The following is a 26,846-nucleotide window of genomic DNA, read 5'->3' as shown; positions in this document are numbered from 1 at the left end:
TCCTTGTCCACTCCCAACCCTGTGTGTTGCCCAAGCCCGATTTCCTCACCTTCTGCTCCTGCCTTTCTGTGCTTTCCCATATGGTGTGGCCTCTCAGCTGAGCCACAGCCCCTACGCGTCAGTGCAACTCACATAGCTCCACCATGACCCGCCACCACCTAACGCCTCATGGCCACCCACAGCCATCAATGCCTGTCTCTTCTGTGCCTGGAATGTTCTATCATCGTCCACACCGCCACACCTGTGCTCACGCCCTTCCTTCTACCTGGGATGCTCCTCAGCTTCTACTCTGTACTACCAAACCTTAGCTTATCTCTCTGTAAGGCTTGGCCCAAGTCCCATCTTCTTCCCAATGTCTTCCCTAACCAATTTGGCTCAAATGAAACTGCCTTCAATGAGCTCCTGTAAGTTGCTTTTTGGAACACTCAGCTCAGCTGTTAATCCTGTATTGTCTGCTTATTTCGATCATTTCCATGCCTGGCATTTATCTCTGCGGCAAATCCTAAGTTCTGGAGGGCAGAGCTTAGTTTCCCCTTCCTCTGCAGGCTCAGCGCAGAGCTGGGACAGACTCACAACACAGAACCACCAAAGAGAACTCCGGTCGCTCATTCACCTCTCCCTTCCCCCAGGCAGGTGTTCCTGAGTACTGGAGCCTCTCCCCACAGGACTTATTCAAACCTCTCTGTGCTCTCCTCTGAACTGGCCCTGGTTCCCCAAGTTCCTCCTTCATTGTGGAGCCTGAGCCCACGCCCACCCCCAAGGCTTTCTGAGCATCCAACCAGGCTGAGAACAATGTCAGGCTGACATCATGTTTATACACCCTGTTTGGCGTTGGCTCTACTTTTAAACCACAGAGCTGCTGCAGACTCACGGTTGGCTGAGAGGCTGGGTGAGCAGCCTGCCAGCTAAGCTTTGGTGGTGCTAGCCCGGCCCTCTCCAGCCTCGAGAAGGAGCCTGGACAGCTTGTTGAAGGTCTACCCTACACTGGGTCCTTTACTTGTAACATTTCTTTCTGCCTGAGATCAAGTGGCCACACCTGTGATAAATAAGAAGGAAGCAGGTGTTTTGGCCCCCGATTTACCCCCAGGGGAGACACTTCCAAGATGTCAGGGCTAGGACTGCCCAGCAGAGGGGCCTGCACCTTTCTGAGCCGCTGACTTCCCTGCTGGCAGGGAGGGTGGTTCTGAACTCCAGTGATCCCCCCAAACCAGAGATAAATCAGAAAGGGGGCTTGGTCTCAGGAAGCCAGTCTGACTACTCTCATTTGGGTCTCCCATTAGTTCAAAGAAGCTGCTTTTTCACCAGAAACAAGAACACCACCTCCACTGCTAACACAAACAATAACTAGGATGTTAGAGCTTCATGCATGCCTGAGAAGGTGGAGAGGAAGGAACAAATTAGCTAGAGAGAGCTTTCTTTGGAAATACACATCATCAATTCCAGGAAACAACGTAAGCCAAGGTGGGGCAGTCATCGTCACATCTGTGAAGTGCTGAGCCTCAGGAAAAATGGAGACAGGCACTACTACCTATCACAGAGGACAGTACCGCACCTGAGAGGAGGCGGGGCCAACCACAGGTGCCTACCTGACGCAGGCAATGGGAGATCCCTGTGTGCAGTTCTGCCTGCAGCCAGGTGATGGAGAGGGCAGTCGTATGGGCTCTACTTCTTGAGTGCTGGCAGCCCAGCTGTCATCAGAGGGGACACAGGGCCCCTCAGGGTGCCCTTTGGGGAGCTGCCTGTGTCTGTGAGGAGGGCAGGCCAAGCAGAACTGTGACACAGGGGCACAGACCACAGTCTGCTCTGGGACCAACGAGCTGAAGCGGCTGGTGACAAGCCCAGGGAATGGGAAGGGAACAGGACAGGAGAAGGGAGGGAATGTGGAGGAAGGCAGTCAGGGGCCCAGCTGAAGGAGAAGGAAAAGGGATGGATAGGGTCTTAAAAATCCATTTTATCAACAGTTCAAGTAAAGACATTTTGAGCAAGGTTATTAATTTTGTACATGGCACTTAACTGGTTGGGGTGGCTAACATCCCAGAAAATAGGACCAGAACAAAAGTGACAAAACTCAATTAAGATAAGTTTCCCTTAAAAAGGGTGATGCTCCATTGAATGCAGGTGGTCCACTCAGGAGCCCAAACCAGCCACTCAAAGTAGAGAAAGACTGGCTGGGCAGAAATGATGTGGGGGTGTCTGCAAGGAATGCAGATCAGCCTGGTAGAGCCGCTACTGCAACCCCCCCCAGGCCAGCGAGTCCATCTTCCAAGTGCTGCATATTGGGGCCAGTCTACTCGAGAGTCCTGTACTATCATCTCCATCTTTTAAGTGACAAATGAAGAGGATACTTGAAATAACTAAGAGGATAGAGAACTGATGTCTCAGCCCTCACTGCCTCCCTGGGAACATCTTGCCCAGACCCCCCTGGCCTGGCTCACCAGGACGTAGAGCAAGATGTAGAGGTGGTGGGTCAGCCAGAAGCCCCTGAAGCTGCAGCGCCGGAAGTGGTGGGAGGCGAAGACATACATGATGGCCAGGACCAGGAGCATTATGACCCCCGTGAGGCCTGCAGAATGAACACAGGGTGAAGGGCAAAGGAGTAGGGCTCTTCTGAGCCTGCCAAAGGTCTTTATCCCCTTTCTACCCCATGGTCCTAGGAGGGGGTGGGGAAAACCCCAGCATCTCCTTCTGCTCCTCTCCCCTCGCGCCATCGATCACAGCACCTTTCACTTCAGCAGACCCTACTCATCCATCACAGACCTTGTCATGGTATTTTTCAAGCAGCTGTGTCATTATTTGTTTTATGCCCATCACCTTCTGACTCTCACGTTCACAAGAACAGCGACTAGGCTAGGCTAGCTCACCACTGAATTCTAGTGCCTTGTATAGGGCCTGGCACACTGCAGACCTTATATAATGTACACTGAATGAATGAATGAATGAATGCATGGTGCATCTACTCTGGGCCCTCTGGGTCAGACTCTGGACACTGCAGGCCTTTTCCTCACAGAGGCAAGGCTTGGTCCACATCCCTGCAGCACTGTACTTAGCTGCCACAGCACAGAGCTCCCTTGGGCTGAGCCCTGGGTTCGTGGGAGGAACCTCCTCACAGGGAAACCCAGGCCTGGGCTACACAGGAGGGCAATATGGAGCCAGGGTGGGGGTGCAGGGGCCAGAGAATGGCCCCTCAAATGATCAAGGAGGAGAGAGTCAGAAATTAGGAAGATTAGAGCCTTGAAGTATGGAAAAGCAGAGGTTAAGAAAGGGGTCTAACCAAAGCCTGTAAAGTACAGAACGGAGAGAAGAGCATAAACACAGCCTTATCCTCTAAATCCCAGTGTGCAGGAATTAGCAAGCAGTCTCTGAAGTTCAAAGCAGATCGTTTTAGGATTAAAAAATAAAAAAAAAAAATTTAATTGCACTGTTTCACAGAGGAGTGAGTGTGGAAAATGTGTTACCCCAAGGAGGGAACAGACTGAAAACATAAATACTTTCAAGAAGTGTTTGAATAGATTCACAGCTAATAGCCCTAAATGGGTGATTATGGGGAATTAGGAATATACCTCTAAATAGTTCTTGTCAAGATAGAGTAAACGGGGTGGGGTTGGGGGCGTCTACCTAGCTTGACAAAGAGCCCGGTTCCTCCCCTGTGCAGGTGGGGCATGGCATTTCTCAGAGCCACCAGCACAGCAGGTGTGTGTGTTGGAGAGTGGAGGGGGACCACTCCCACTCCACAGAGGAGGAGCTAATTCAGAGTTGGGGTGGGAGCCCAGTGGAGCTCCTGATAGAAGCACTGGAAAGCCGTCTCCTATTGCCTAGGAGAGTCCTCAGGGCCAGAGGGCACAGCCTGGCTCACCATGAGAGCCCAGAACCTGGAGCTCGGAGCCAGGCCCAGAAATTCACAGAACAGGAAGGGCTCTCACCTGGAACAGTCTGGAAGAACCACCAGTAATACTTCTGGGGGAACTCAGACCTGTAGGGAAGGAAACCCAAGGGAGGATCCTGAGAGGAGAGGTTCAGGTCTTCCAGAAAGATGAGGCACCCCAACCCAACCACCAGTCTCTCTTTCTGCTGATTCAGGGTTGGGGGCTCAGGCTGGCCATTGTCTGTCCTTGCCCTATAACCTGGAAGGTGATACTCTCTGATTCTTTCTTTCTTTCAAGACTTTATGTATTTCTTTTTAGAGCAGGGAAGGGAGGGAGAAAGAGAGGGAGAGAAACATCAATGTGTGGTTGCCTCTCATACTCCCCCTGCTGGGGACCTGGACCGAAACCCAGGCATGTGCCTTGACTAGGAATTGAACTGTGACCCTTTGGTTTGCAGGCCGGCACTGAATCCACTGAGCTACAACAACCTGGGCTGATTCTCTCCACCTATAAATAATACACCCTCCCCACACCCCCTCAGTACTCACCCATCATCATGGAAGAGGCCAGGGAAGAGGCAGGAGAGGATGCTGAGTGGGCTGATGGAGAACAGGTACACATTCACCACGTGGCCTGCAGTGTGTAAAACTAAAGAAGACCAGGTGGGGGGCGGTGAGCCTGGGGACAGCTGGGTGGGGGTGCTCAACCCATGCAGCCCAAGGTGGAGAACTCCAGGCAGCCAGAGTTGGGGCCTGAAGGAGGACCCTAGGGGTTTGGATTTCTGATCTCTGATCAACTCTCAGTTTCTCCCCATGTCCATGAACACAACCACGTGAGTCCAAATTATATTAGAAATTTACTTTTCTGGTCTTTCTTACAGAAATATGTTTTAAAACAAAAAAAAATTGTAAGACTGCACAGTATGTGCACTCATTCTGGGGTGTTAGTAACTAGTCAGCTGGGGGGTGGCGGGGTGGCCTTGAAAGCGTGGCAAGAGGCACCAGTGGGGCAATGAGGGGCTCCTGGGCTCCCTTCACACCACCGCTGGGTCCACCTCCATCCTTATGAGAAGGACACCCAAGACTTACACTCCAGTTAAGTGCAGGTAGAGAGGAGGGGGTTCTCAGAGGAGAGGAAGCCAGTGGGGGCAGGAGGACATGGAGGATCCCGGGGACACCCAGGGCCTGCCTGTGAGGACGATGGCAGTGGAGGCAATGAGGCGATGGAAGTCCACGGCGGCGTCGAAAGGCACGTATCGGTTGAGAAAGGTCTCTCGCAGGAAGGTGATGAGGTTGCGGCACATGGTGAGCAGGATGTAGGAGAACATGAAGGAGATGCTGGCGGCCGTGCCCCGCGACAGGATGATGCCCGCGAAGGTGGTCTCGGTGATGCCGGAGGGTGGCGAGGTGAAAGTGTAGTCTGCAGAGGGGCCCAGGCGATAAGGGGGTTGCAGCGCACAGGACAGAGCACCACTGAGGGAGGTCACTGTAGGCCCTGGCCAGCCACCACTCACAGTCGCCTCCCGAAGTCTCCATTCAAACGGGCCCAAGCAGTCACAGCAGGCCCTGCCCCCACAGCTGGCACCAAATGCAGGCCCCGCCCCACCGCTGTCTGTCACTCACAGACTGCCCCGCACTGTCCTTCCCGCAGCTGTCACTCAAGTATGCCCCGCCCTCAAGGTTATCGGTTTTTCCAAGTCTTGTCCCCAGCCCGTGGCCATCACTTACAGTAGGCCCTCTCCAAGAAAAGGCCTGCGGCAATGGCGTAGAACACGGCCACGCAGCCGATGTGGCGCCGGTAGTTCTCGATGAAGCGCTTGAACTGCTGCATGGTCTGGTGAAGACGGCTTCGTTGAAACTTCTCTCGGTGAGCCTCCGTGACCAGCAGGGGCTGAAACAACGTTACCCTGGGAGACAGGAAGCTTTGGCTCTTAGGTAAGGACTCAGCTCCAATGCAGCCCAGCTCCCCAGAGGGGAGAGTGGGTGCGGGACCGGTCACTTACTCAAGCCAAGCATGGTTCAGACCCCAAAGGTTATAGCATACTCAAGCAAGCTGTCAAAGTAGGGAAACTACATCACAAGTGGTCACTGAGTCAGTTCATACCAAGGGATGCACTTCATCTACCCAAGTCCTCACACTCAGGCACACCTCTCCCCTCCCAGCCTGTAGCTCCTAACTCCCACGGCTTTGTTCTCACACTTTACTGGAGGCTCAAAGGATACCTCCTCCAGGAGGCCTTCCTTCACCTCCCAGGCAGAGAGGAATGAGCATTGCCTTGAGTTCTAAAGCCCCTTGCTCCTACCACTATGATACCATTCATCAGTGGGACATTGTATTTTTCAGTGTACCAGGCTATCCCATCAGACTGTGAAGTTCTAAGGCGGTGCTTAGCACAGTGCTGGCACCCAGTAATCAATGTATGCACGCTGAAAGGATGGGTGGACTTCCTGGGCTTAGGGGGAGGAGCAGGCGTACTTCTTGCCAAACCTCCGCCGAATCTCCTGGGGAGGATCAGTGTCCACGGGGCACTGCAGTCTCTGTGGTGTCAGCTCCGCCTCGACATCACTGTGGGAACAACAGCGGGCACTCACTCTGGGAGAGGGACTAGGGCAGAAATGCAAGAGATGGGACCTTGGTTACCGAAGTCACTTGGTGCTCCATTGCCCTTAGTCTGCCTCCAGACCCACTCCACTGAGGAAGGGTCAGAGCTACCAGCCAGGGGATGGCAGGACTCCCACAGAGACCTAGATAATGAGTCCAGTCTGGGGAGGTCCCTGCCAAGGCTGTCACATATAGCTGTGCCCTTTGTAAGGGCGTCTGACCCAGGCTGCAGGTGAACGCAGGCCCGTGTCTGCAGAGAGTAAGAAGTGCCTTTTCTAATTTGTACAAAGGTTTGATGTGGCCTGGTGTGGGCTGTGATCACGGTCATTCCAGGGAGAGAAAAGGCAACTACCTTACCCTGGCCCTCCTTCCAACATTCCCAGATGCGGGCTCACCAGAGCTTCTCCTGGCTGATGTAGGAGGCACGCCGGCAGAGGTCCTTGATAACTTCAGGCACCTCCACCCCTGTAAAATGCAGAGCCGGGCTAGGAAGCTGCTGAGGCCTCAGAGCCTTATGAGGACCAGGCTCAAATCTATGGACACTACAGAGGGTCTCTGGCCAGTACTCTGCCTCTGAGTGTCCCTGGCTCAGCCTGTGCCCCCAGTAGGAGCTACTCCCAGACACTAGTGGGCAGGGAGAAGGCCTGAAGCAACGCTGGCCAGGCAGCCTCCCCCGAGTGTGTGTCTACCTTCAGTCTCACTCCTGGGACCAGAATCAGGCTCATGGGGTAGAGTTCAGGAACTGTATGCAACCTGCCTGCTAAGATCTTTCTGCCACAAAATCCTGCCAATGACCTTCCCAGCTTAAAATCTCCCAGGAGTTAAATGTGGAATCTAGGAGGTACATATATGGAAGATCACTATAAAATTTTCTCTACTTTTCTGTGTTTGAAAATGTTCATAAGAAAATGTTGGTGGGGGGGGAACCCCTTCCAGGAGCCGCCCATTGTCCCCTCTCTGGGCTGAGCACGTGAGGCAGGGCTGGAGTGAGCAGCAAATCCGGGTTCTCACAGGAGCTGGGAATCTGCAGGTCACTTCCTGAAGATCACCCTGGTCCACAGGCCAGAGGCCAAAAGTGATTAAGCTGAAGTAGGTGAGGGAGAAAAAGATGCTCCTCGTACTATGCTTGGACCTTTTCTGTAGGTTTAAAAATGTTTTAAAATAAAATTTGGAGGAAACAACTGAGCCCAACAATTAAAAGCCAAACAAAATGGTACTCTTGGAAACCCTCTACTTAATCCTTCTTTTCCAAGCCTCAGCCTTCCTCCGCTCCAGGGGCTGGATCCCTGGGACTGTGGCTTGGGCTCCCTTCAGGCCCCTCCCCCTGCTCTGCCCTCAGGCCTGAGTGCCTGGGAAGGGTGAAAAGCTGCAGAATCAAGCCTGGCGGTTCCGTCTGCTACCAACTCCCCTCCCAGCCTGGGCAGGGGAAACCCTGACCAACGGGCCAGCTGTGCCTTGTCTAACTCGCCCCTCTTCCCCATCCGGACTGCGCAGCTCCTCCTGCTTCTCATAATCTCGGGATGGGCTGGGTTTGGTTTCAACATGCCCCAGTGAGAACCCCAGGCCAGGCTGTGACGGCACCGTACAGCTCAGACAGGCCATAGGCGGTCCCTCTGCCTGGTCTCTGCCCACTCCTCACCCTGAGTCTAGCCCCCACCCACCTGAGTCAGACACAGGTAGGGCAGGAGACAGGAGGAGAAACAACAGAAGTGGGTCTCCGTGTGCTCAGCAAACATTTACTGAGCACTGCTCCAGGAGATAAAGTGGCAAACAAAACCAAAACACCCGCCACCCCCTGCCACCACGGCTGAGGCGGGCATGGCTGGGGGAGGGCTGTAATGAGGAGACACTGCTCCCCCCGCAGTACTGGTCTCCAGGAACAGGGGTCTCTGTCAAGAAAGAGGAATTCCAGCTGCCGTGCCCCACCCTGTCCTGACCCCCCACCCCCACCGGCAGTGCAGCGTGACCACTTCCGTGGGCCCCAGGCACTGTTGCCTTCCTGGGCCCCTTCCTCCATTAAAAAAATAAATTAAAAATTATATATTATAATTATGTTGATGGAAAGAATATAATCTAGGCTGGATACATTATTACATATTTATTATTACTCTATTCATTCTTCTCTTCTGATTTTAAAAGAAATTAAAACATTTCCACCTACTCCCGTGTGCGGGCCCGCTGTGCCTGATGGATGTCAGCCCTGCCTCCAGGCTCCCTCACCTCGGACGCAGAGCTGCGTGAAGCGGAGCTCGCTGTCGTGGTCCCGCAGCATGAAGTGGAAGTCCTCCCATGTCAGCTCCTCCTTGTCCTGGAAGCCCGACTCCTGGAACATGGACTCCACCACCTCAGCCAGCTGGGCCTTGGACAGGCAGTTGTTGGAGATCTCGATGAAGGACCTGGGGGTTGGGGGACAGGAGCCATCAGGTCCTGACAAGGGGCCTGGGGCCTAGACACAGGGCCCGCTGGCCACTTCACCAGGGCTTCAAAGCCCACATGGAAGAACTCTGACTGACCAGATTCTACGTTCCTTCTTAACTACAATAGTCTGTGGCTATATGGGTGAGAAGGAGGAGGCCCCTGCTCTTTACCCTCCTGTTTCCTCCTTCCTGTCCCACCCCTTTTCCCTGTCAGTCCCTGCTCTGGCCCACTCTCCTGGCTGTCCCATTGGACCAACCTCAGCATCCTGATGAACTCGTCCTTGGAAATGAGACCATTCCCATCAAAGTCGTACATGCGGAACATGAGGCGAGACTTCTCCTCAGGGGAACCTGGGAGAAGGAGGACCCTGTGAGAGGCCCAGACCACCTGCCTAAACCCAAGGCTGGCCAGAAGGGACCATACACCAGGGTGACCCACTGCTGGACACAGTGAAAGGCTGTGCTGCCTCCTGACCCTATCTGGGTACTCCCAGATGTCTGCCATGGCTAGAGACCTGGCCCCAGGCCTTCCCTATCTCCAATGGGTCAGCTACACTCCAGCCCCAGTCTCCAGCCCCTTCCATCTTCTCCCATCTGAACAATTACTCACTCCCAAACTACCTTTCATGAAGACCAAGAGGATGTCCAGGAACTCCCGAAAGGACAGGTAGCCATTGCCATCTTTATCGGCCAGAGAGAACATGGACTCCACAAACATGTCCTGGGGCTTGAGGCCCAGAGAATCGGCAAACTCAGCCCTGCTCAGCTCACATGTCAGAGCCTCTCGCACCTTCTGTGACGAATCCAGAGGCAGGGTCCCGGCATCTGCCTGGTTGATGTCCAGCACCTGCACTTGGGCAGCAGCACAGGGAGGGAAAGAAGGAAACAAGGATTCCTTGACTTAAAGTCCAGCTAAGGCTTGTAGGAGCCACCTTTTAAGGTGTCTGCCCGGCACCCCTTCCCCTAAGCACTACCCCATAAGCCCTTTGGGCGGTCCTTGTGGCCATTTATTCCACAGACCCTGGCCCTGTGCATTAGCTGACTGCACCAGGGATGCACAATCGAGCCAAGCAGGGGACCTGGAATTGGGACTGGGAGGTCCTAGGTCTGTTTTGACCTGAGCACAAGGAAACTCAGAAGCTATGGACCACCCTGTTCTTCCAAGTGCTCAGAGACACAGACACAGAGCAAAGCAGAGGCACGGAGGAAAAGGAGGCAGCCTGAGAGAGGTGTGGCCTTGCTTGCTTGTAGCTTTCCCTTTGCTGGTCCTTTCCAGGCCCAGTCACAGTCCTCCCTTTGGAGTTCCTGAGTCACCGCTATAGCCTGAGTCAGCTGACCCTTCGTCAATGCTAGCTTCAGTGGGTTGCTATTTCACCCACAGTTTTGACTGAAAAAACGCCTCAGCTGGGTTGAGAAAAAGTTGGGCTTGGGAAGGGGAATTCTCATCACAGGCCATCTTCAGCCCACCCAAGGGGCTGTCCCAGCATGAGGAGGCAGCGAGGGAAGCACGCAGGCTGCAAACCACAGCCCCTGCCTCTTCCGCCTGTCACCTGGAAGCCCCTACTTCAAGTCTGGCTGTGGTTTCATGAAGTAAACCTTGTTGCTAGAAACAAGGTGTTTTGGTGGAAAGCGCCTGGAAGCAAGAGACCCAGGTTCATGTCCTCACTGTGCCACCGTTTCACTGTGTGGCCTTGGGAAAATCTCTTCAGTAGCACCTTCATTCATTTCCTCACCTGCCCTATTTATCTCACAGGGTTATGGTGAGAAGCAACAAGAGAGGCTGTATGAAAAAATATTTGGAAGCTGAAAGCACTGTGCAGATAGGAAGGGTTGGCAGCTACCCTCAGGAAATGGTAGCACAAAAAAAACCAGCAGACAGAGTCCTCTTTCATAGCCCTGGCAGGTCCTGAACTGAGTGGAGGTGCCCAGGTCCCGCCCGGGCCCTGGCAATGAGTCACTCCAGTTGGAAGACCCTCCATTCTAGTATACACTCAGGTCCAACTTGTTTGAGGAGTAAATGAAGTAGTCATGTGCACACAGTAAATGACCATGAGATGGTAACTTCCCTCTGCATCCTCTCCCTGGCTAGCCAGCCCCCCTACTCCTTCTCCTCAAATGCTGGTTTCTGCCCTTCTACCAGGCACCTCTGCCCAGTCCTTCCTACTCCTTTCTTCTGAGCCAGCACTGTTCCAACTCTGAGTACGTGTCAGACCTCACCGCCACCGTGACTATACACCTGCCTGAAGCCACGCTAGCCTTTCTGGACTCCCAGACCACTTCTTTCCATGGTCACATTTAGAGCTGTCTTTCTCTGCCAGTCATTTTCCTTTCTGTACGCATCCCATCTTCCTAGTGGGATGATGAATTCCTTCTGTGGGTGCCCATGCTGTTTTATGGTGTGTCTCCCAAGCATCTCCTCTCCAGCATCCTGCTCCCAGGCTCAAAGCCTTGCAGTTCTCTACTGATCTCATTTCCCTGTTTCAGTAGCTCTCAGAAGTCTGCAAGCTGGGCAGTGACACCCCCTGGGGGCCTTTGGCAGCCATGCTCCCCTAAGGAAGGGTGATAAAGAGTTCTCACTGCCCAACATTGCTTGTCTCACCCTTGGTTTCTGCAGCTTCTGAGGGACGGCAGAGAGCTGGGTGAGCCTGAGGAGAGAGACTGACATAGGCCCATAAGCCCCTTCCTAGGGAACACCTCTCTGGAGTCTCACAGGTTTGGGTAGGATTGGGATGGGGGCAGAAGCATCTCCTTGCAGTAAGGTCAGGTGACTCAGCCAAAACCACAGGAGAATGGATTCTTAGCTGTGATCTCAGGGTTTCTGACTCCGAGTAGCCTTGCCCAGGTAAGGGCACCACCACAGGCAGACACACAAGGACGGATCTGATCCCACATACACACCTGCGAGAAGAGGTGCCTGAAGAAGGTTTCCAGGATATGGCTCCGCTGCTGGCGTGTCACGGCTGCCCTCATCAGCTCCTGCTCCCGCAGCTCCCACTCCTGGAAGCTCAGCCCACTCTCCTTCAGAGCCGCCCGGAGGTTTTCCACGAGTGCCTGCCGCTCTTCCTCCAGATTAAACAGCAGCACCTACGGAGGCAGCAGAAGGGAGAGCAACCATTTGTCAAGGCTTCTTGGGTCCAAGAGCTTTACATGAATTTTGTTGGGGGGGTGGTCACTGGAAAGAGACCCCTTGCAAAAAAGTTACTGTTATTTCCTGGGCGCAGTGGGTTAAGTGGTTTTCTTGTAAGTGCAGAAGTAGCATTCAAAGTCACATACATATATAAAGCCATTCTTTCCTCTCTATTCCATACTGGAGAAGGGGAAGGCAGGGCGACCAGAGGATTGAAGGGACCGTGAGCCAGCCAGAGCTGAAAATTAGCCTTTAATTGAGCTCCCCTCCAAAAATATTTAACAAATCACTACAGCCTGAAATCAGGGGACACGGAGGAGCTCCCAGCTTCTTTCAAGGAATCCCAACTAGGACCTGCCACAGTGTCCTTAGAAAGGGAGGGGGCAGACTGTGTCTGTAAGAGGAATTGGGGGCTGTGGAAATCACAGAGCAGGACAAACGCGCTCCAGTTTCGCTCTCTATGCGGTGTGACAGCCAGTAACCAGAAGCCAGAAACCCTGTCTGGCCCAGTGCTCCTTCCCTCCACCCCCTTGGCTGGCTGTGGCTGTGGACAAGGAGCCAGGGGTCAGCTGGGCCATACCAGGTCATACTCCTTGGGGATCTTGAGCAGCAGGGTACGGCATCCACGGTTGTTGGACAGGATGAGGCTGATCTGCTGCAGAGGCCGCAGCTGGATGATACGGAGTAGGGAGAACCTGCCATCCAGGACACGGACCTGCCCAGGCTGCAGGTGCACCAGCACCTGCCGGCAGGGCTCCTTGCGGCCCTGCCATTCCAACGCTGGGGAGAGACAGAGCTGGGTCAGCCGGGGCCCTCTGGGCCTGATCTGCCCAAAGCACATCCAAAGGAAGAAGGCCAGCTGAGAACTGGAGTTGGAGCAAGCCCTCTTCACCTCCTCACCTCTTCCTGGCTATTGAGGGCCATCCCGTCCCCGTCCCCGTCCCCGTCCCCGACAATCCTGCTGTGCCTCTGGCCCACAAGAAGAACAACTACCATTTCCTGAGTGGTTATGATGTGCTCAACACTGTACCAAGTACTCTGCATGAATGAGTTCATTTAATCTTTATAAATCTATGATGTAAGTGCTATTGTCATTCGTATTTTACAGATAAGGAAAAATAAGCTTAGAGAAATAAAAAAATCTGCCTGAGGGCCAACCAGTGGAACCAAGATTCCAATCCTCAGTCAGTCTGACTCTAGACCTTTATTAATTACTTCTCTGTTGCCTGAAATTCCAGTGTGAAATGCACAGAGCAGCAGTTTTGGGGGATTTGTGAGTCACAGTAGCTCTGTGAAATGCAGTCTCAGGCCTGTGACTCCTCTGCATGAGTCTATCACAATCTCTGTATTTGGGGCCATTGGGAGGAGCTATGGAGGTGGAAGGATTCCAGGTCCAACTTCTACTCAATGCCCCTGTGGCTCTTCCTCCTGCCCTGGCTGCCAGGAGGCCTGGAAAGAGGAGGCCTTTTCCTGAGGCTGCTGAGGTGGAGTCAGAGGCTGCCACCCTGATCTGGGTCCTCTCTACAACCACCCTGGCCATCCCCAGGCTTACCTTCCATGCCTTCTGCAAACTTCTCACATTTGATGCTCTGGCGGTCTTGGCTCTGGAGCCTCTTGAAATTTCTCCTCCGGAGCCAGGCAACAATCCAGGCAACAAGCAGGCTCACTGGGAGGGAAGAGGCAGTAGGATGCTCAGAGGCAGGCAGGGGTCTGGGGAGGTCAGTGGCTCCTCTGCCAGACTCCTTTCCTTGGCAAGACACTGCTTTCCCCAAGTCCTAGTTCTATTCATCCTCAAATTGAGAAGGTCCCTTCTGGGAGAGGAGAGCCACTTTGCATCCTACGGGGAACTTTGAGTAGCACCTCAGATGCCTGTGCAGCCTCCTCCCCTGCTTTGAGCTCCCAGGTCCCTTCCCAGCCAGAGACTGGACCCACTCTGCCTGACTCCTGGTCGACCCAGACACAGCCATGCCAAAGACTAAATTTGAATGAAGCCTTTGGCCCAGCAACTACATCCCAGCCTTGGTTCTCCAACAGGGGTTTGCCTACGACAGTTTGCCAGGCCCAGGCTCTTTCAAATATCTGTGGATTGTGAACTCCCTGTGGTACCTGACCAACCTGGGCCCTGAGGGGATCCCAGGAGAAAAGGGAAGCAAATTCTTCCTGGTGCCAACTTAGGTGCAGGTTGGACACTTCTCATGCCCCCTCCTGCTCTGATGTTTCCACCCTCTGTCCAGAGGAATAGTACTCTGCATGGTTGCTGCCACAGACCGAACCAACCCCACCCCTCAGCTTTCATCTCTCACCCAGCCCCACCCTGCCCATCACTTTTACCCAGGGGGAAGCAGCAGAGGGTCCCAATGGTGACCCCGAAGCCAAATACACTGCCCTTGAAATAGTCCCTCATGACGGGGGGAACACAGGCTGGCAGGCCCTCGGTGCTGAGTTGTCCTGGCTGCGGGCAGGGGTCTCCTGGGGAAACAGAGAAAGGTGGAGTCCTGAGGGGTTGGGGTGCTGGGCCACAGGCTCAGGCACAGGATCACTGAGAAGGTTAGGGAAGTGAAAGCAGGGGGTTGGGAGTGGCTCTGGGTCAGAGGGGAGCGGGCTGCTTACCCCTGCCATTGTCCCTGCCATTGTACCAAGAATGTGGCATTTGCCTCCTTGGGTGACAAGTGGGGTCTAAAAGGAACCTCAGCTACACACACATACACACACACATACACAACTCTTCCCTCATCACTGCTGTGGCACTGGGATTTCCTCACTTCACTCAGCCCTCCTAATGTTCCACCCACGCCCAGCCCCATCCCGGCTGAATGTGAGTCTCCATACCAGGTCTCGCTGAGCCTCAGCCCTGCCCTGACTTGGGCCCCTCCTGCAGTTGTGCAGAGGGAAACCCACACAGCTGTGCGTGGCAACCTCGATGCCCAGATCCAAAGTCCCCAAGGACAGAACCAGAGCTCACTGCCCTCCTTGGAGTCTACGGTCCAGCTTCACTGAACCACACCCTCAGCTGAGGAGGAAGGAGATGCCAGACCTCCAACCCCTGCAACTACCCCCTGGCCACTCACCTGCATGCCAGAAAAAGACATTGGGCTGCAGGGCACTGGGGTCCACCTTGGTGACAGCCACCAGCACATCCCGTAAGGAAGTGTTTCTGATCTCAGCGATCTCTTCCTCAGAGAACAGCCTGGGGGTGGGGAAGATGGGTAGTTCTCAGAGTGGGAGAGAGATGCACTCCCCAGGCTCAGAGACCCAGATAAGGAAAGAGACCCAGAGGGGCTGGGGAGGGGTGGGGCCAGCTGGAAATCAAGGGCCCATGGGGGCTGTTTACAGGCAGAGGGCCTGAGCCCAGGCCAAGGTGCAGTCTGAGGTGGGGCCCGGGCAGGCCTTACCCATTCCTGGTGTTCTCAAACCAGTAACGGTCACCATCCCGCAGCCGCACAAACTGGTCAAGGACAATGGTGCTGAAGAGGGGCCCGGGGTTCCCATGGCTCTCCAGGAGCCCCCCAGGGAGCAGCTCCAACAGGGACAGGTCCTGGTTGTACAGGGCGGCTGTGGCCTCCAGCACCTGGGGCCAGGAAGGGACAGGAGTGAGTATAAGAACCTGGACACACCCTCAGTCAAAGAGGTGGCTCCCAGGCATAAGCCTCAGGGATGATGATAATAATAATAAATGACAGTAACAATAACTCACTTATTACGCCCCAGGCGCTGCTGAGTGCTTTACATAAGTTAACTCATTATGGGAATGCTCTCACAGATTCAGCTGCCTATTTTATAAAGTAGGAATAAAACAGGCGGCCAGTCTCCTACGTAGCTTATTCTTGAACAGGTATGAAAGTTGAAGAACTAAAATTAGTGATGTTGAATGGTAGAATGATGTGTTAGAAGAGGTTTCTATCCTTTAGATCTAAAAAAGTATGTTTAAAAAATCAAATCTCCACAATATATTGCCTTTTAAAAACAGGCTTCAACAATATATGAGCAGCATATTCTACTTGTTTTTACTTTAGTTCTTTTCTTCACAGTGTAAATAAACACTTGAACAGCTTAATCCCAACAAGGCACAATTGAAATTAAAGATTTGCCACTATGGGTATATCTGGTAATTCCTATCTTTATACTGATTTTATAAAGTTTACAAGCCCCACACACATATCCCTTCCTTACCAGCCTTTCAATTTTCCACTTTCCAATGATTTTATAAAATAGTAGGGGCAAAGGCAACAAAATTGTCATACAGCTGTAGAAACACTGCTGTGCCAAGATGGTAAGGCAGCTAAAACTGGTCTGCTGGCTGGCAGGCAATGCCACTCACGCAGGGTGCAGGGCTGACTCCCCAAAGGCAGCCTGAACAGCAGTGCACGCAAGTGTGGCTTGTTCCCGAGCCAAGGGCCTTCTATACCAACTCAGGGAATTGTTGGGGAGAGCAAATAAAATAAGTGCTTGTTGTGCAACAGATGATCTGCACAGTCACAGAGTCTAAAGCCAAATCCTGCTGGTCTGATAACCTCCATCCTGGTGTGTGATACTGGGAAAAGCAACCTGGGTGAGCCCTGCCCCTTTTGCCAGGTGCTTGTCTCTGGTACCTGGGTCTCAAGCCAGAGTGTGCCCTGACGCTCCCGCCCTGCCCTCTGGGTCCCGGCCCTCCTCACAGTGCCATCAGTCTGGGAGAGTACAGGGTTGATGTCCTGCCATCTGGTGATGGGAGGCAGGCCCAGCGCTGCCCTGGCCTTGGTGTAAGAGGGCAGACCCATGTCCCGGCCCCGCTGCAGGCAGCTGGCCAAGTGGTCTGTGCGGGAAAACTTCAGTGGCCCGGGCCAGAAATCTGTGAATGCGATAGCAGAAAGTCTGAGGAAGCTCAGTCACACCAGAATTCCTCCAGCCCACGCCCCACGCTCCAACCAGCCCGGGGGGACTTGAGCCATACAGAGGGAGCTGTGGCCATCAGGCCAGAAGTTCTCTCAGCAGTGAGACAGTACCGGCTCCCAGCCCTTGTAGCCCTCCCTGCCTGGCTCTGGAGCTCCACCTGAATCTTCTCCTAGGGGCCAGGCGTATATAGCCTATAGGGTCAGTCTTGGCCTCACCTCGAACATCCTCAACCACCACATGGTCCTCTCGCTCAGCAATCTGGGAGGCCATGCCCAGTAGCAGTGCATCTACATCTTCGGCTCTTTGTAGGTTTGGGTGCTACAGGGGTCAGGAGAGGAGAGAGGTGTGGCTAATGGGGCCAGAGGTTGGGCAGCCAGGCTCCCTCCACCCCATAGTCCCCCACTCAGTCCCGCTGTTCACTCTCAGACTGGTGGGTCATTCTTCCACAAGTTGATTCCCTGCTCAGGGTGAGTGATGCCCCCATTCAAAACCCATGCTGTTGGGATATAGGTCTCCTTAAGTACAAGGAACCAAAAACTTTATTTCTTCTATTTTAGGAGACTTGAGAATATGGTTGACAAGATGCTAGAAGGTTTAGGTCTTGGTCCTTGTTCTGTTCACTGATCAGCTGTGTGATTATGGGAAAGTCATAGGAACTCTCTGAACCCAGTGTCCTCTCCTGACTACAAAGGGCATTACAGACCAATAAAATAATAAAATAAAATTAATGAAATAATAGAAAAGGATTAGGAGAACACTGAGGTCTCTTTCAACTCAGGTCCGTGACTCTGATCCTGTGCCCTCCTCTTCTCTCTTTCCCCCCCTCCTCCCTTCCTCTCTTATGAACGCTCTACACAAAAAATCTGAGTTTGCTTAAAATTAATAATCAATGCTCTTGACCCACACTGACCTGGTTTGGATGGGCAGACCATCCCTGGTAATCTCTCAGAATCCCTCCTTCCTCCTTGCCCCCAACCCACAAAAATACATTCACATGCTGCCCTGGGTGTGTCTAACTAGGAAGTTTCCTTAGGGGGTGTAATGGGGGGGGGGTACTCCAAGGCCTACAGGGCTGTTAAGGGAGAAGAAAAACCTAGGAGGAAGCAATGAATGCAGAGTCACACTTATACAGGTCCCACTGCCTCTCACACAGCCCTGAGGGGAGAGTAGAGAGCTGTACATGACTTTTGACCATGTACAGCTACCTGGTCATCTCAGACACTAGTAGAGGGATGCCTCCTCCACTCCAGCCCATCCCAGCTGGCTGCCTACTGCCCACCTTCACCACACACCCTAATATGCACACACACATGCACATAAGCACAGACCACACACACACACACACACACACATGTCCCCAGCCCTGACCTTTCGGCTCCAGTAGCTGTTACAGACTCGGAGAGCTCTGGAGACACTTGAGTTCTGATTGATGACCTTCTGAAAGTGGCAGCTGGAATTTCTGAAATGCAAGGAATAGAGGAGTGCTGACTGAGACCCCGGGGTCCTAATGTCAGGCATCAGCTCTGGTCTTCCAGGCCTTGCTTTCCTGAGTGGTATGTGGTCGAGGTAGGCCCTGAACAACCTGATTTTGGGGCGGTCCCTCATCCCACATCAGACCAAACATAAAAAAATGGGTCCATAGAGCTTGTGCATGCTCTCTCGTGTGTTCTCTCTCCACATATACACATGCATTTTGAAAGAATATTTAATGGTTCTTTTGAAACTACTTGTCTATGGATAACTCAATTGCTACGATTCCTTGGCCATCACCAGGCACATTAAAATTGTTCCAGAGTAAGAAAATCCAATCTTTGAATTGTTTTAAAGTATAATGCAATTGTAAAAGGTGCACTGACATATTTTGCTTTGTATACATTTACTTAAATGTATATTTTTAGTTTAAAGCTCCTTTTTATCATTTTGGAGCCAGTGTTTTCTTGAGCTCTCACACATTTTTACTATAATTGCCCCAAAAAGATTTATAAGCACCAGGCCCTGTGTTTACAGCTAAAAATGCCCCCAGGGCAGTGTTGAGACCTGCACTGCAGAGCAACAGGCTTTGTGACTCACCCTCTGAGCCTCAATTAGCCTGTCTTAAACTGGGGGATTAATATCCACACCAGTTGCAGGAAAACCAACAGAAAGGTGCTTAAAAACCACAACAATATGTCTTTTTAAACAATTGTTTTTATTCTTCCCCTCCATATTCACTGTTCCCTGGGGGGATGGGCACGACTTCAGATTGATAATGTGGTTCTGAAGATCCTTGAGGGCAATTTTCCCAATTGACAACGTGCCCCCCCCAACCCTCCCCCACATCCCACCCAGAGCCCCATTGCCCCTGGCATTTCCCAACACACACTGAACCCTCCCTCACCTCATGTAGACGCCAGGGGGCACCATGGTGGAGAAGAACTGTTCAGAGGCCACCAGGAACTCTGGAGAGATGCTGGGGTCCAGGAAAGGGCGGTACCCTGCTCCACGGGAGCAACAGGACAATAAGCTCCTTACCCATCCCCCCTCCTGCCAGAACAAGCACCACCTGTCTTTCCCACTATGGATCCCAACCACCACCTCCCCTCAGCCCAGGTGCCCCCAGTGCCCTCACCTGTATATTCTGGGGGTGTTTGCTGCAGGAAGCTGGGCAGCCACTCATACACAGCAATGTTCTGAGGGTCAAGAAAGAGGAGAGGGAAGGCGAGTGCTCCAGCTGCCAGGCCAAGGGGGATGTGAGCCCAAGGAAGCCTTAAGTGGGAGAGGATGACCAGGCAGGGGCAGTCATGGGGAAGGCGACCCAAACAGCAGAGATGCTGAGGCCATCCCCTCACGGTACAGGGGACTTCAGGGGGTGGGTGCAACTCAATTTCTTGCATAAGTGACATTTTGTCTCCTTATCATTTCAGAGTCTATTCCTGGACATTAGCTCTCTGGGCAGGGGTGGACTCCCGGGAGAGGGTGTTTCTGGGCGGGGGATGTCCGAGGATGGAGGGCTCTGCAGGGAAGCAGAGTGTCCCGTGGACCAGGAGATGGGCTGGGGAGGAGGGGGCAGTGCCACTGACCTGGTAAGTGGCGATGACCCTCTTGCGCGCGTGCTGGAACAGCTCCTCGTCGCCCCAGTGCGGGTGCTCGCCAGCCAGCTTCTGTGCCACCAGATTGTGGTAGCGGAACCAGAGCAGGCCCAGCGCCTGCAGGAAGGGCTCGCGGTTCCCTCGCTCCGCCCCGAAGGCTGCAACCGACGTGGGGACACAGGGGAGGACATGAGCGGCTGTGGGACCCAGGGGAGCGCCACCTCGCAGACCCCAGTCTGTCCTCCCACCAGCCGCGCGGACGCTCCAACCCCAACCCGCCCGCGCCCCTGCGGGGCCCCGCGGCCTCACCATACAGCCCCTGGGGCCCGCGCTGGCCCGTGGCGGGCTCGGGCGCAGTCCACATGAGCAGGGGGGCCTGCGCACCCCGGGGGAAGGCGGGGTCGGGGCCAGACGCCAGCTGTCCCCCAGAGAAGCTCCGCAGCGCGTCGCTCCAGGAGTGCGAGGAGCCGTAGATGGCGCTGCCGTCCAGCCAGCCCGTCACCTGGTTGATCTGCGAGGGCATTGGACAGGAGAGCGGGGGTCGGCTAGTCTGGGCGGGTAAGGGAGGGCCAGGGCCAGGCGGGTGTCTGCGGGTGGGGGGATGGGGTGGGAGCCTTTCCCCACCGACGCCTGCAGACCCGGAGCCCAGAGCCCCACCTGCCTGGGATCCAGCTCGTGCCCCGCCTCCCGCCTAGTCTCACCAGGTCCCGGGGGTTGCTGGGGCTCTGTCCGGTCTTGGGGTCCCAGCGGCTCCTCTGGAAGGGCAGCACCACGTCCCCGCGCCGGTCGGGGTCGAACACGGGGTCTCCGGGTGGGATGTGGATGTTGAGGAACTCGACAGGACAGCAAGGTCTCTCAATGCTCACCAGGTCTGAGAGCACGTGGTAGCCTGCCAGCAATGGGGAGGGAGTGCTAGGGCCAGCTAGGACCACTCTCCTTTCTTCCCCAGGTATTTAGCGTCTCCATCCCCAGCCCCAAGCTTCAAAAGACTCAAGAGCCATTATGGGCAAGTCCCAGCCTTGACCTTGCCCATAGTTTCCCAATACTGTGTTACATCCTAGTCCAAACTTTTCATTGCCAGTTCGGCCTTCTCCTTGGTAACTGGGCAGTGCCCAGTGAGTGTGCCTAGGCATTCAGGCTGGCAGCATGGGCTCCAACAAGCTGCTGGGAGCAGCCTGCCCAGGGGACCTGCCAGCTTCAGTGGCATGGTGGACACTGGGAAACAAGTGTGGGCACCTGAATTGCCATCAGGAGCCTGGCATTCCTGCTGGGAGCCAACAGACCAGTCATTGGAGTCAGAGGGTCCTAGCACCCCCATTTTGACACCCCTCCTGGCCTCCCACCAAGTTAAGAACCCTGCCCTGTGCTTGTCCTGGGAACCAGAGAGGCCAAATAAGAACAGCATTCTGAATCCCTACCAGATTATTTTCATGCTCCTGCTTCTACCCCCAGCCCTATCAACAGCTCATCCTGGGGCACATTTGTACCTCCTCCAGCCAGACTTCCTCCCTCTGCTCCCACCCCTACCCCTCCCCATCACCTGCGCCTCCATCTCTCTCCCCTGTCTCTCTCACCCTCCAGCACTTCTCTCCCTCACTCCCCTAGTCCCCCCTCAGACACAGAGGTGTCTAGCTGACCCCACTGGCCTCCCTCCACTACAGGTTGAGGCCCTTACCGAAGAAGACCCCCAGCACTGTGCGGTTTTGCAGGGAGGCCTGCCCTGCAGGGCCCCTCGCGGCAGTGTTGCTGAGGTCTCGGGGATTGGGCATGTAGGGTTCTCCCAAGGGCTGGTACACACCATCTGCATAGGTGGCTGGGACCAGGCGCTGCAGCCGATATCCTACAATGGGAAGTGCGGGGACAAGGACCAGTCCTCAGGGGGGGCTCCTTGACCTCCTCTTCCCAGGCTTCCTCCATACCACCAATCATAAAACTTTAGGAATGGATGAGCCTTTGCTGGTGCCTGCCAGTCTGTGCCCCTTAGTGGTCGGTACCACCCTGACCCTGGGGCTCCGTATCCACTTGGTTCTCACCTACCTTTGCTGCCCCATCTGTGCTCCATGAGGTTGTTGTACCACCCATCAAATCGCTGTACCTCCCACGAAATGGGGTTCTGAGCTCCTATGTGAGAATGGAGGAAGGGGTGGATGGGCAAGTCAGTACAAGAGAGGATGAGTAGGCCTGCAGGATATGCATCCTGTGAGCCTGGTAGTTGGGTCAGCAGAGCATGGATACCCAGCACAAATGTGGGAAGTACAGTACAGAGGGAGATAATCAGAGCAAAGCGATATCCAAATTCAAGACCAATCTTTAAGCTGTTGGTGGGGATGGCGGGCAGAGCTACGGCAGGGAGCACTAAAGGATTGTAGCTAGGTAGCCAGGTGCAGTGTCCTGACAAATGGCCTCAGAGAAGAAAGGAAGCAGAAGAAGGGTGGCAATGGGGAAGGGGATTCAGGAGATTTCCATTGTCCTCACACCTCAGCTCCCTTGAGGACACAGCAAGACAGAAGCCATTCCAAGCCTTAAGACATCATACAGAGCAAGAGCCAGCCACTCCCCAAAAGCCAGCCACTCTTTCACCCAGGGAGGGATGTGTGATCCTGTGATCCATCTCTAGGCAGGGGCAGTATGGAGAGGGGCTTGGCCCTCTCCTGCTGAGCAGAGCCCAGGGCAAGGATGTGGGCCATGGGGTTCTGGTATTGGTCTTTTCCCCAGTTTCTTGGGTGGGATCAGGGACTAATAGTCATGTGGATAACCCCACCCCTTCCCCTCTTTGGGGGTATCATGTCCCCCATATAATTCTTCCTCTTGACCTTATTGTGCTCCAAAAAACTAGGACTTGGGAGGGAGCACTCAGTTGTTGAGAGAAAAAAACTCAGCTTTGGTGGCAGAGGGAAGGATCCAAAATCAGAAATATAGCAGGGGTTCTCCTGGTCAGTACATCGGATGACCAGCCAGATTTCTTTCCCCAAACTAGGAGGCTACAAGGTTGAACCTCCCTCTCTCCTCACCTCAGAGAACGCAGCAAAGAAGAGAACTTTCACCAGCCAGAGAGAGACCTATTCCTCTGATTGTCTCCCTGCTTAGTTGAAAAATAGGATCTCAAAAGGACCCTCTTGCCCCATACCCAACACACACACACACACCAGGAGGTCAGAGAGGGAAAATGACTCAGGCAAAGAATTTGAGCCTGAGCAAATATTTGAGCAAAGAATTGAGGACAGCAGAATAAGTGACCCCAAAACATGTCACTTTGGCATGTGGATTATTTTGAGCTGAAGGCAATCAAGACACAGTGCTCAAGAAAAAAAACTACCTTTCCCTTTAACCACCTAAAAAAAATTAGATAGGGGGCCTGGCTCAGGAAGAGGGCTAATACTAGAGATAACTTTTTATCTGTGTGCAGGGCAAACATCTAACCAAACATCTGCTCTGTTCACAGTCCTGTGACTTTCCCTCCTCCCCTTTAATCCCATTCCTCAGCTTAGGATCAGCAAAGAAGCCTCAACTACCCCATTTGCTCTTAGGTCTCCTGTTTTTATGGTGCTCTCATATGCATGAAATTCTATTTGTTTTTCCCCCATTAATCTGTCTTATGTCAATTTAATTATTAGATCAGCCAAAGAACCTAGAAGGGAAGAAGGGGAAAACTTCACACCACTACAGAACCCAACTAAGGGTCTAAACTTGGGGCAGAAATAGGGCAGCCACATACATGTGATCTAAGATGAGCTGGCCTTGACCGGTGTGGCTTAGTTGGTTGGGCAAAGTCCCACAAAGTGAAAGGTCACTGGTTCACTTCCCAGTCAGGGCACATGCCTGGGGTTGTGGGACCATCCTAGTTGTGGCATGCACCCTCAGAGGCAACAAATTGTGTTTTTCTCTCACATCAATGTTTTTCTCCCTCTCATGCGCCCTCCATTCTCCCTTCTCTAAAAAATGGATAAACAAAGTTTAAAAAATAAAACAAAACAAGATGAACTGGTGGCAGAACATAGGGTGGGAGCTGTAGGGGAGGGGTGGGGGAGAATGCCTCTTGACAATAAGAGGCAAGAGAACAGGAAAATCTAAGGCCAAGGCACAGGGACGCCTGGCAGGAATGAGAATGGGAACAGCTTTGGCAAGAGAGAAGCTGCAGGGGCCATCTCACCACCCTCTGCCTCAAGCCAGGACAGATTATTCCACAGATTTTCTTTGCTCCCTGTTCCTGCATCTCCTGATGATCAGGGACTTGTTCTTTGTAAGCAGACTTGTGGCACCTTAAGTCCATTTCCCTCCTCAGAGACTCAGACTACAGGGAATGGCCTCAGATTCTAGCAACAGACTGTCCAAAGCTGAAGGTAACCAGATGAAACCCTTGTGGATTGAATTTTTTTTAACCATATTGTTTTAAAACATTAGCGACTTCCCTTTGGGGAAGTGAGCTTTCAATCCAACCTGACACCAAGATCCTTTATTTTCTTGTGTGTCTAATCAATCTTTTGTTATTTGGGGTCAGGGTCCTTATTTTAGGAAGAGAGAAAATAGTGGAGAGATGAAAGGACCCCAGACTATAAGTAATGGAATAGGAAGTGCTGATTTGGGGAAATATTTTATTCCATTACCCATCCATCTAGTCAGCAAGCTACAAATGAACACCTAACTGCGTACAGGCTACTGTTCTACCTAGGGAGCAGGGGTAGAGATGCATGTGATACAACTTCTGTCCTTGGGACAGTCCAGAAGATGCTGGGTTCCTCTGCTCCTGGCCATAGTTCTCCCCCAATCTGTACTCACCTGTAACCATCCATGGCCCAACTAGGACAGTCCATGCCAGAGCCAGGCAAACGTCCATGATGAAAATGGAGAATACTTTCAAATGGAGCCCCTAAAAAAGACAGAGCACAGAGAGAATGAGCCCCAGCAGTGGAGGAAAGTCAGGCCAGGGCCTTGGAATTAAGGTCCCTGTGAATCAAGGCACAGGCCAAGGGGTGGCAAAGAGCAGGAGACTCCCTCCTTCCCAAGAATCTTCCGTTTGTTCAGCAAGCACTTAATGAGCTTTCACTATGTAGTGGGCTCTGACCTAGGCACTAGAGATTAAGTGGTGAACAAAGCAAATGGAAATCCTCACCTTCCAGGACTTGACTGCCTCAGATTAATTGGAGAAGCAGAGTGTGTTCCTTTAATGGAGCCTTGCTTGGAGGCCAGGACCCTGGATACGGTGCTGCCGCCAGAGCACTGTGTAGATCTCAGGTCATTTATTGGGTCTGGACCTTGGTTTCCTTTTCCATCTATGAAAGTAAACATGTTTGAACTGTCTACCTTCTAGCATGGTTGCTGGAATCAAATGTGAGATTAAAAAGTGGCAAGTGTTATATAAAGGTGATATAGAGAGGGTGGGTTGGAGATTGAGTCCTCTGAGTCTACTCAGAGGAATTCCTGTGTTCAGTGCTGACTTTCTGCTCTCTCTCCCTAGGCCAATAAATCACCCGGGGACAACAGGGAAACAGGACAGCAGGGAACTCAGTGTGTGACTTCTGAGTGGCACAGGTGTGCCCAAGGCCAGTGAAGACCTCCCAAAGGCAAAGTGGAGCCTGGGGGTGGATTGGGGCTGGGGAACTATCTGGTGGAGGAAGGGGGAACTCATGCAAAGCCTCATCTCTAGCCAGACCCTCTGGGCCTCTGGATGGGTTGTCTAGTTTCACAGGAGGGAACCCAGAGGGTAACCTCATCCCCGCTGGCTATCTCCCATTGAATGAAAAAATGTAGGCCCTGTCATAACTCAGAAGCTTAGTGTTCTACCCATTCCAGCCCAGAGACTGTCCAAAGGCCAGCCTTTGGTAGTTTGTGAAGAGTAGGGCTCTGGGTGGTTGAAGCCGTAAGGCTGGAATGCTGCAGTTGGCCACAGTGGTCCTTGCATGATCTAGGATGTCCTGCCGCTTCCTCTCTACCACTCTGGCTTCTGGATTTTTGGTGCCAGATGCCAATGTACCATCCAACCCACAGAGGCATGCAGCGAGCCTTCAGGCCAGGCCGCAGGGACGACCTGAAGAAGATGGACTTGCTTAATAACTTCTCCTTGTGGGTGGGCAGCCACATGGTTTACACAGCAACATCAGTTCAGTAACTTCTCAGCAACCTTGAAAGGAAGGCAGTAAACCTCAGAAAAGGGCAGTAAAGCCCCAGGCAGTGGCAGAACCAAGGAGAGAACACAGGCCTGCCTCCTTGTTGACCCACATGGCAATTTTCCAGCCGTGAAGTCTTGGTGTGGTGGGGAAAAGATGAGTCTGAGGCCCTAGGAGTTCCAACTTGGTCCCAAGGGAGGGCTGAAGAGGAAAGCATGGTTTCTAAAGGCCCCATATCCCCTTCCTGGCATCATGTGCTGGTGCCAGGAGGAGCTCCAGAAGGATTCCCTTAAGTCCAAGCAAACCAGGCCACCCAACACGCAGAAACTAAAGCATCCAGTCTCCCAAAACCTCGATAGGGTAGGGGATGGGCCCTAACAGGGCCCACTGTAGCCTCAGGCGAAGAAGAGGGTCAGGCTGGATTCCCCTTCCCTCAAAAAATGTGGAGCTGCGGCGCGCTCTGACGCAACCCTGCCGCTGGAGCTGTCCCCACCCAACCTCGCGTCCGAGCGCCCTGATCCGCGGGCGGGGAGAAGCCCTTCGGGATCTGACCTGCGGTGTCGCCTGAGCAGGGACTGCAGCTTGACTCCCGTCTGGCTCGAAGTTGGGTCCACGACGCCTGCTCGCGTCCGGTTCCCTCTGCCGCTCTGCGCGGAGTCGGGCGGGGCTGGGGAGTGCAGAGGAGATGGTGCGCCCCAGTTCTACGGGCGGGGCGGGGCGGAGTGGGGCGGGATAGAAACCTGAGCTCGGGGGACCGGGTGAGGTACTCCAAGGGGACCTGGGCGCGCAAGGTG

The 26,846-nt window shown here is 53.5% G+C and overlaps 1 protein-coding gene across 3 annotated transcripts in view; it reads right to left on the bottom strand.

The window, feature by feature from the left end:
* DUOX1 (dual oxidase 1) overlaps positions 1-26,665 on the bottom strand; it is a 32,061-nt gene extending 5,396 nt beyond the window's left edge. Inside the window, exons 1-29 of one of the 3 annotated variants that reach the window (XM_036032824.1) lie at positions 26,605-26,665; positions 25,882-25,886; positions 24,725-24,815; positions 21,986-22,069; positions 21,624-21,788; positions 20,650-20,837; positions 20,258-20,459; positions 19,940-20,106; positions 19,489-19,549; positions 19,258-19,354; positions 18,249-18,339; positions 17,096-17,198; positions 16,664-16,836; positions 15,401-15,576; positions 15,077-15,195; positions 14,340-14,477; positions 13,561-13,674; positions 12,589-12,788; positions 11,780-11,965; positions 9,503-9,728; positions 9,139-9,232; positions 8,685-8,860; positions 6,860-6,929; positions 6,339-6,467; positions 5,591-5,769; positions 5,052-5,282; positions 4,412-4,511; positions 3,921-3,970; positions 2,436-2,563 (exon numbers count right to left, since the gene is read on the bottom strand). In XM_036032824.1, coding sequence (XP_035888717.1) covers positions 2,436-2,563; positions 3,921-3,970; positions 4,412-4,511; positions 5,052-5,282; positions 5,591-5,769; positions 6,339-6,467; positions 6,860-6,929; positions 8,685-8,860; positions 9,139-9,232; positions 9,503-9,728; positions 11,780-11,965; positions 12,589-12,788; positions 13,561-13,674; positions 14,340-14,477; positions 15,077-15,195; positions 15,401-15,576; positions 16,664-16,836; positions 17,096-17,198; positions 18,249-18,339; positions 19,258-19,354; positions 19,489-19,549; positions 19,940-20,106; positions 20,258-20,459; positions 20,650-20,837; positions 21,624-21,788; positions 21,986-22,069; positions 24,725-24,782 — 3,705 coding nt within the window. In that variant the 5' untranslated portion in view covers positions 24,783-24,815; positions 25,882-25,886; positions 26,605-26,665. The remainder of the gene's footprint in view (positions 1-2,435; positions 2,564-3,920; positions 3,971-4,411; positions 4,512-5,051; positions 5,283-5,590; positions 5,770-6,338; positions 6,468-6,859; positions 6,930-8,684; positions 8,861-9,138; positions 9,233-9,502; positions 9,729-11,779; positions 11,966-12,588; positions 12,789-13,560; positions 13,675-14,339; positions 14,478-15,076; positions 15,196-15,400; positions 15,577-16,663; positions 16,837-17,095; positions 17,199-18,248; positions 18,340-19,257; positions 19,355-19,488; positions 19,550-19,939; positions 20,107-20,257; positions 20,460-20,649; positions 20,838-21,623; positions 21,789-21,985; positions 22,070-24,724; positions 24,816-25,881; positions 25,887-26,604) is intronic. The other 2 variants (XM_036032837.1, XM_028508190.2) reach the window with 2 other exon arrangements.
* Between the last annotated feature and the right edge of the window lie 181 nt (positions 26,666-26,846).

This window comes from Phyllostomus discolor, chromosome 1 (genome assembly GCF_004126475.2).
Source record: "Phyllostomus discolor isolate MPI-MPIP mPhyDis1 chromosome 1, mPhyDis1.pri.v3, whole genome shotgun sequence".
Classification (NCBI taxonomy): Eukaryota; Metazoa; Chordata; class Mammalia; order Chiroptera; family Phyllostomidae; genus Phyllostomus; species Phyllostomus discolor.
The sequence above is the reverse complement of the archived record's forward strand: the minus strand, read 5'-3'. Positions and strand labels throughout refer to the sequence as shown.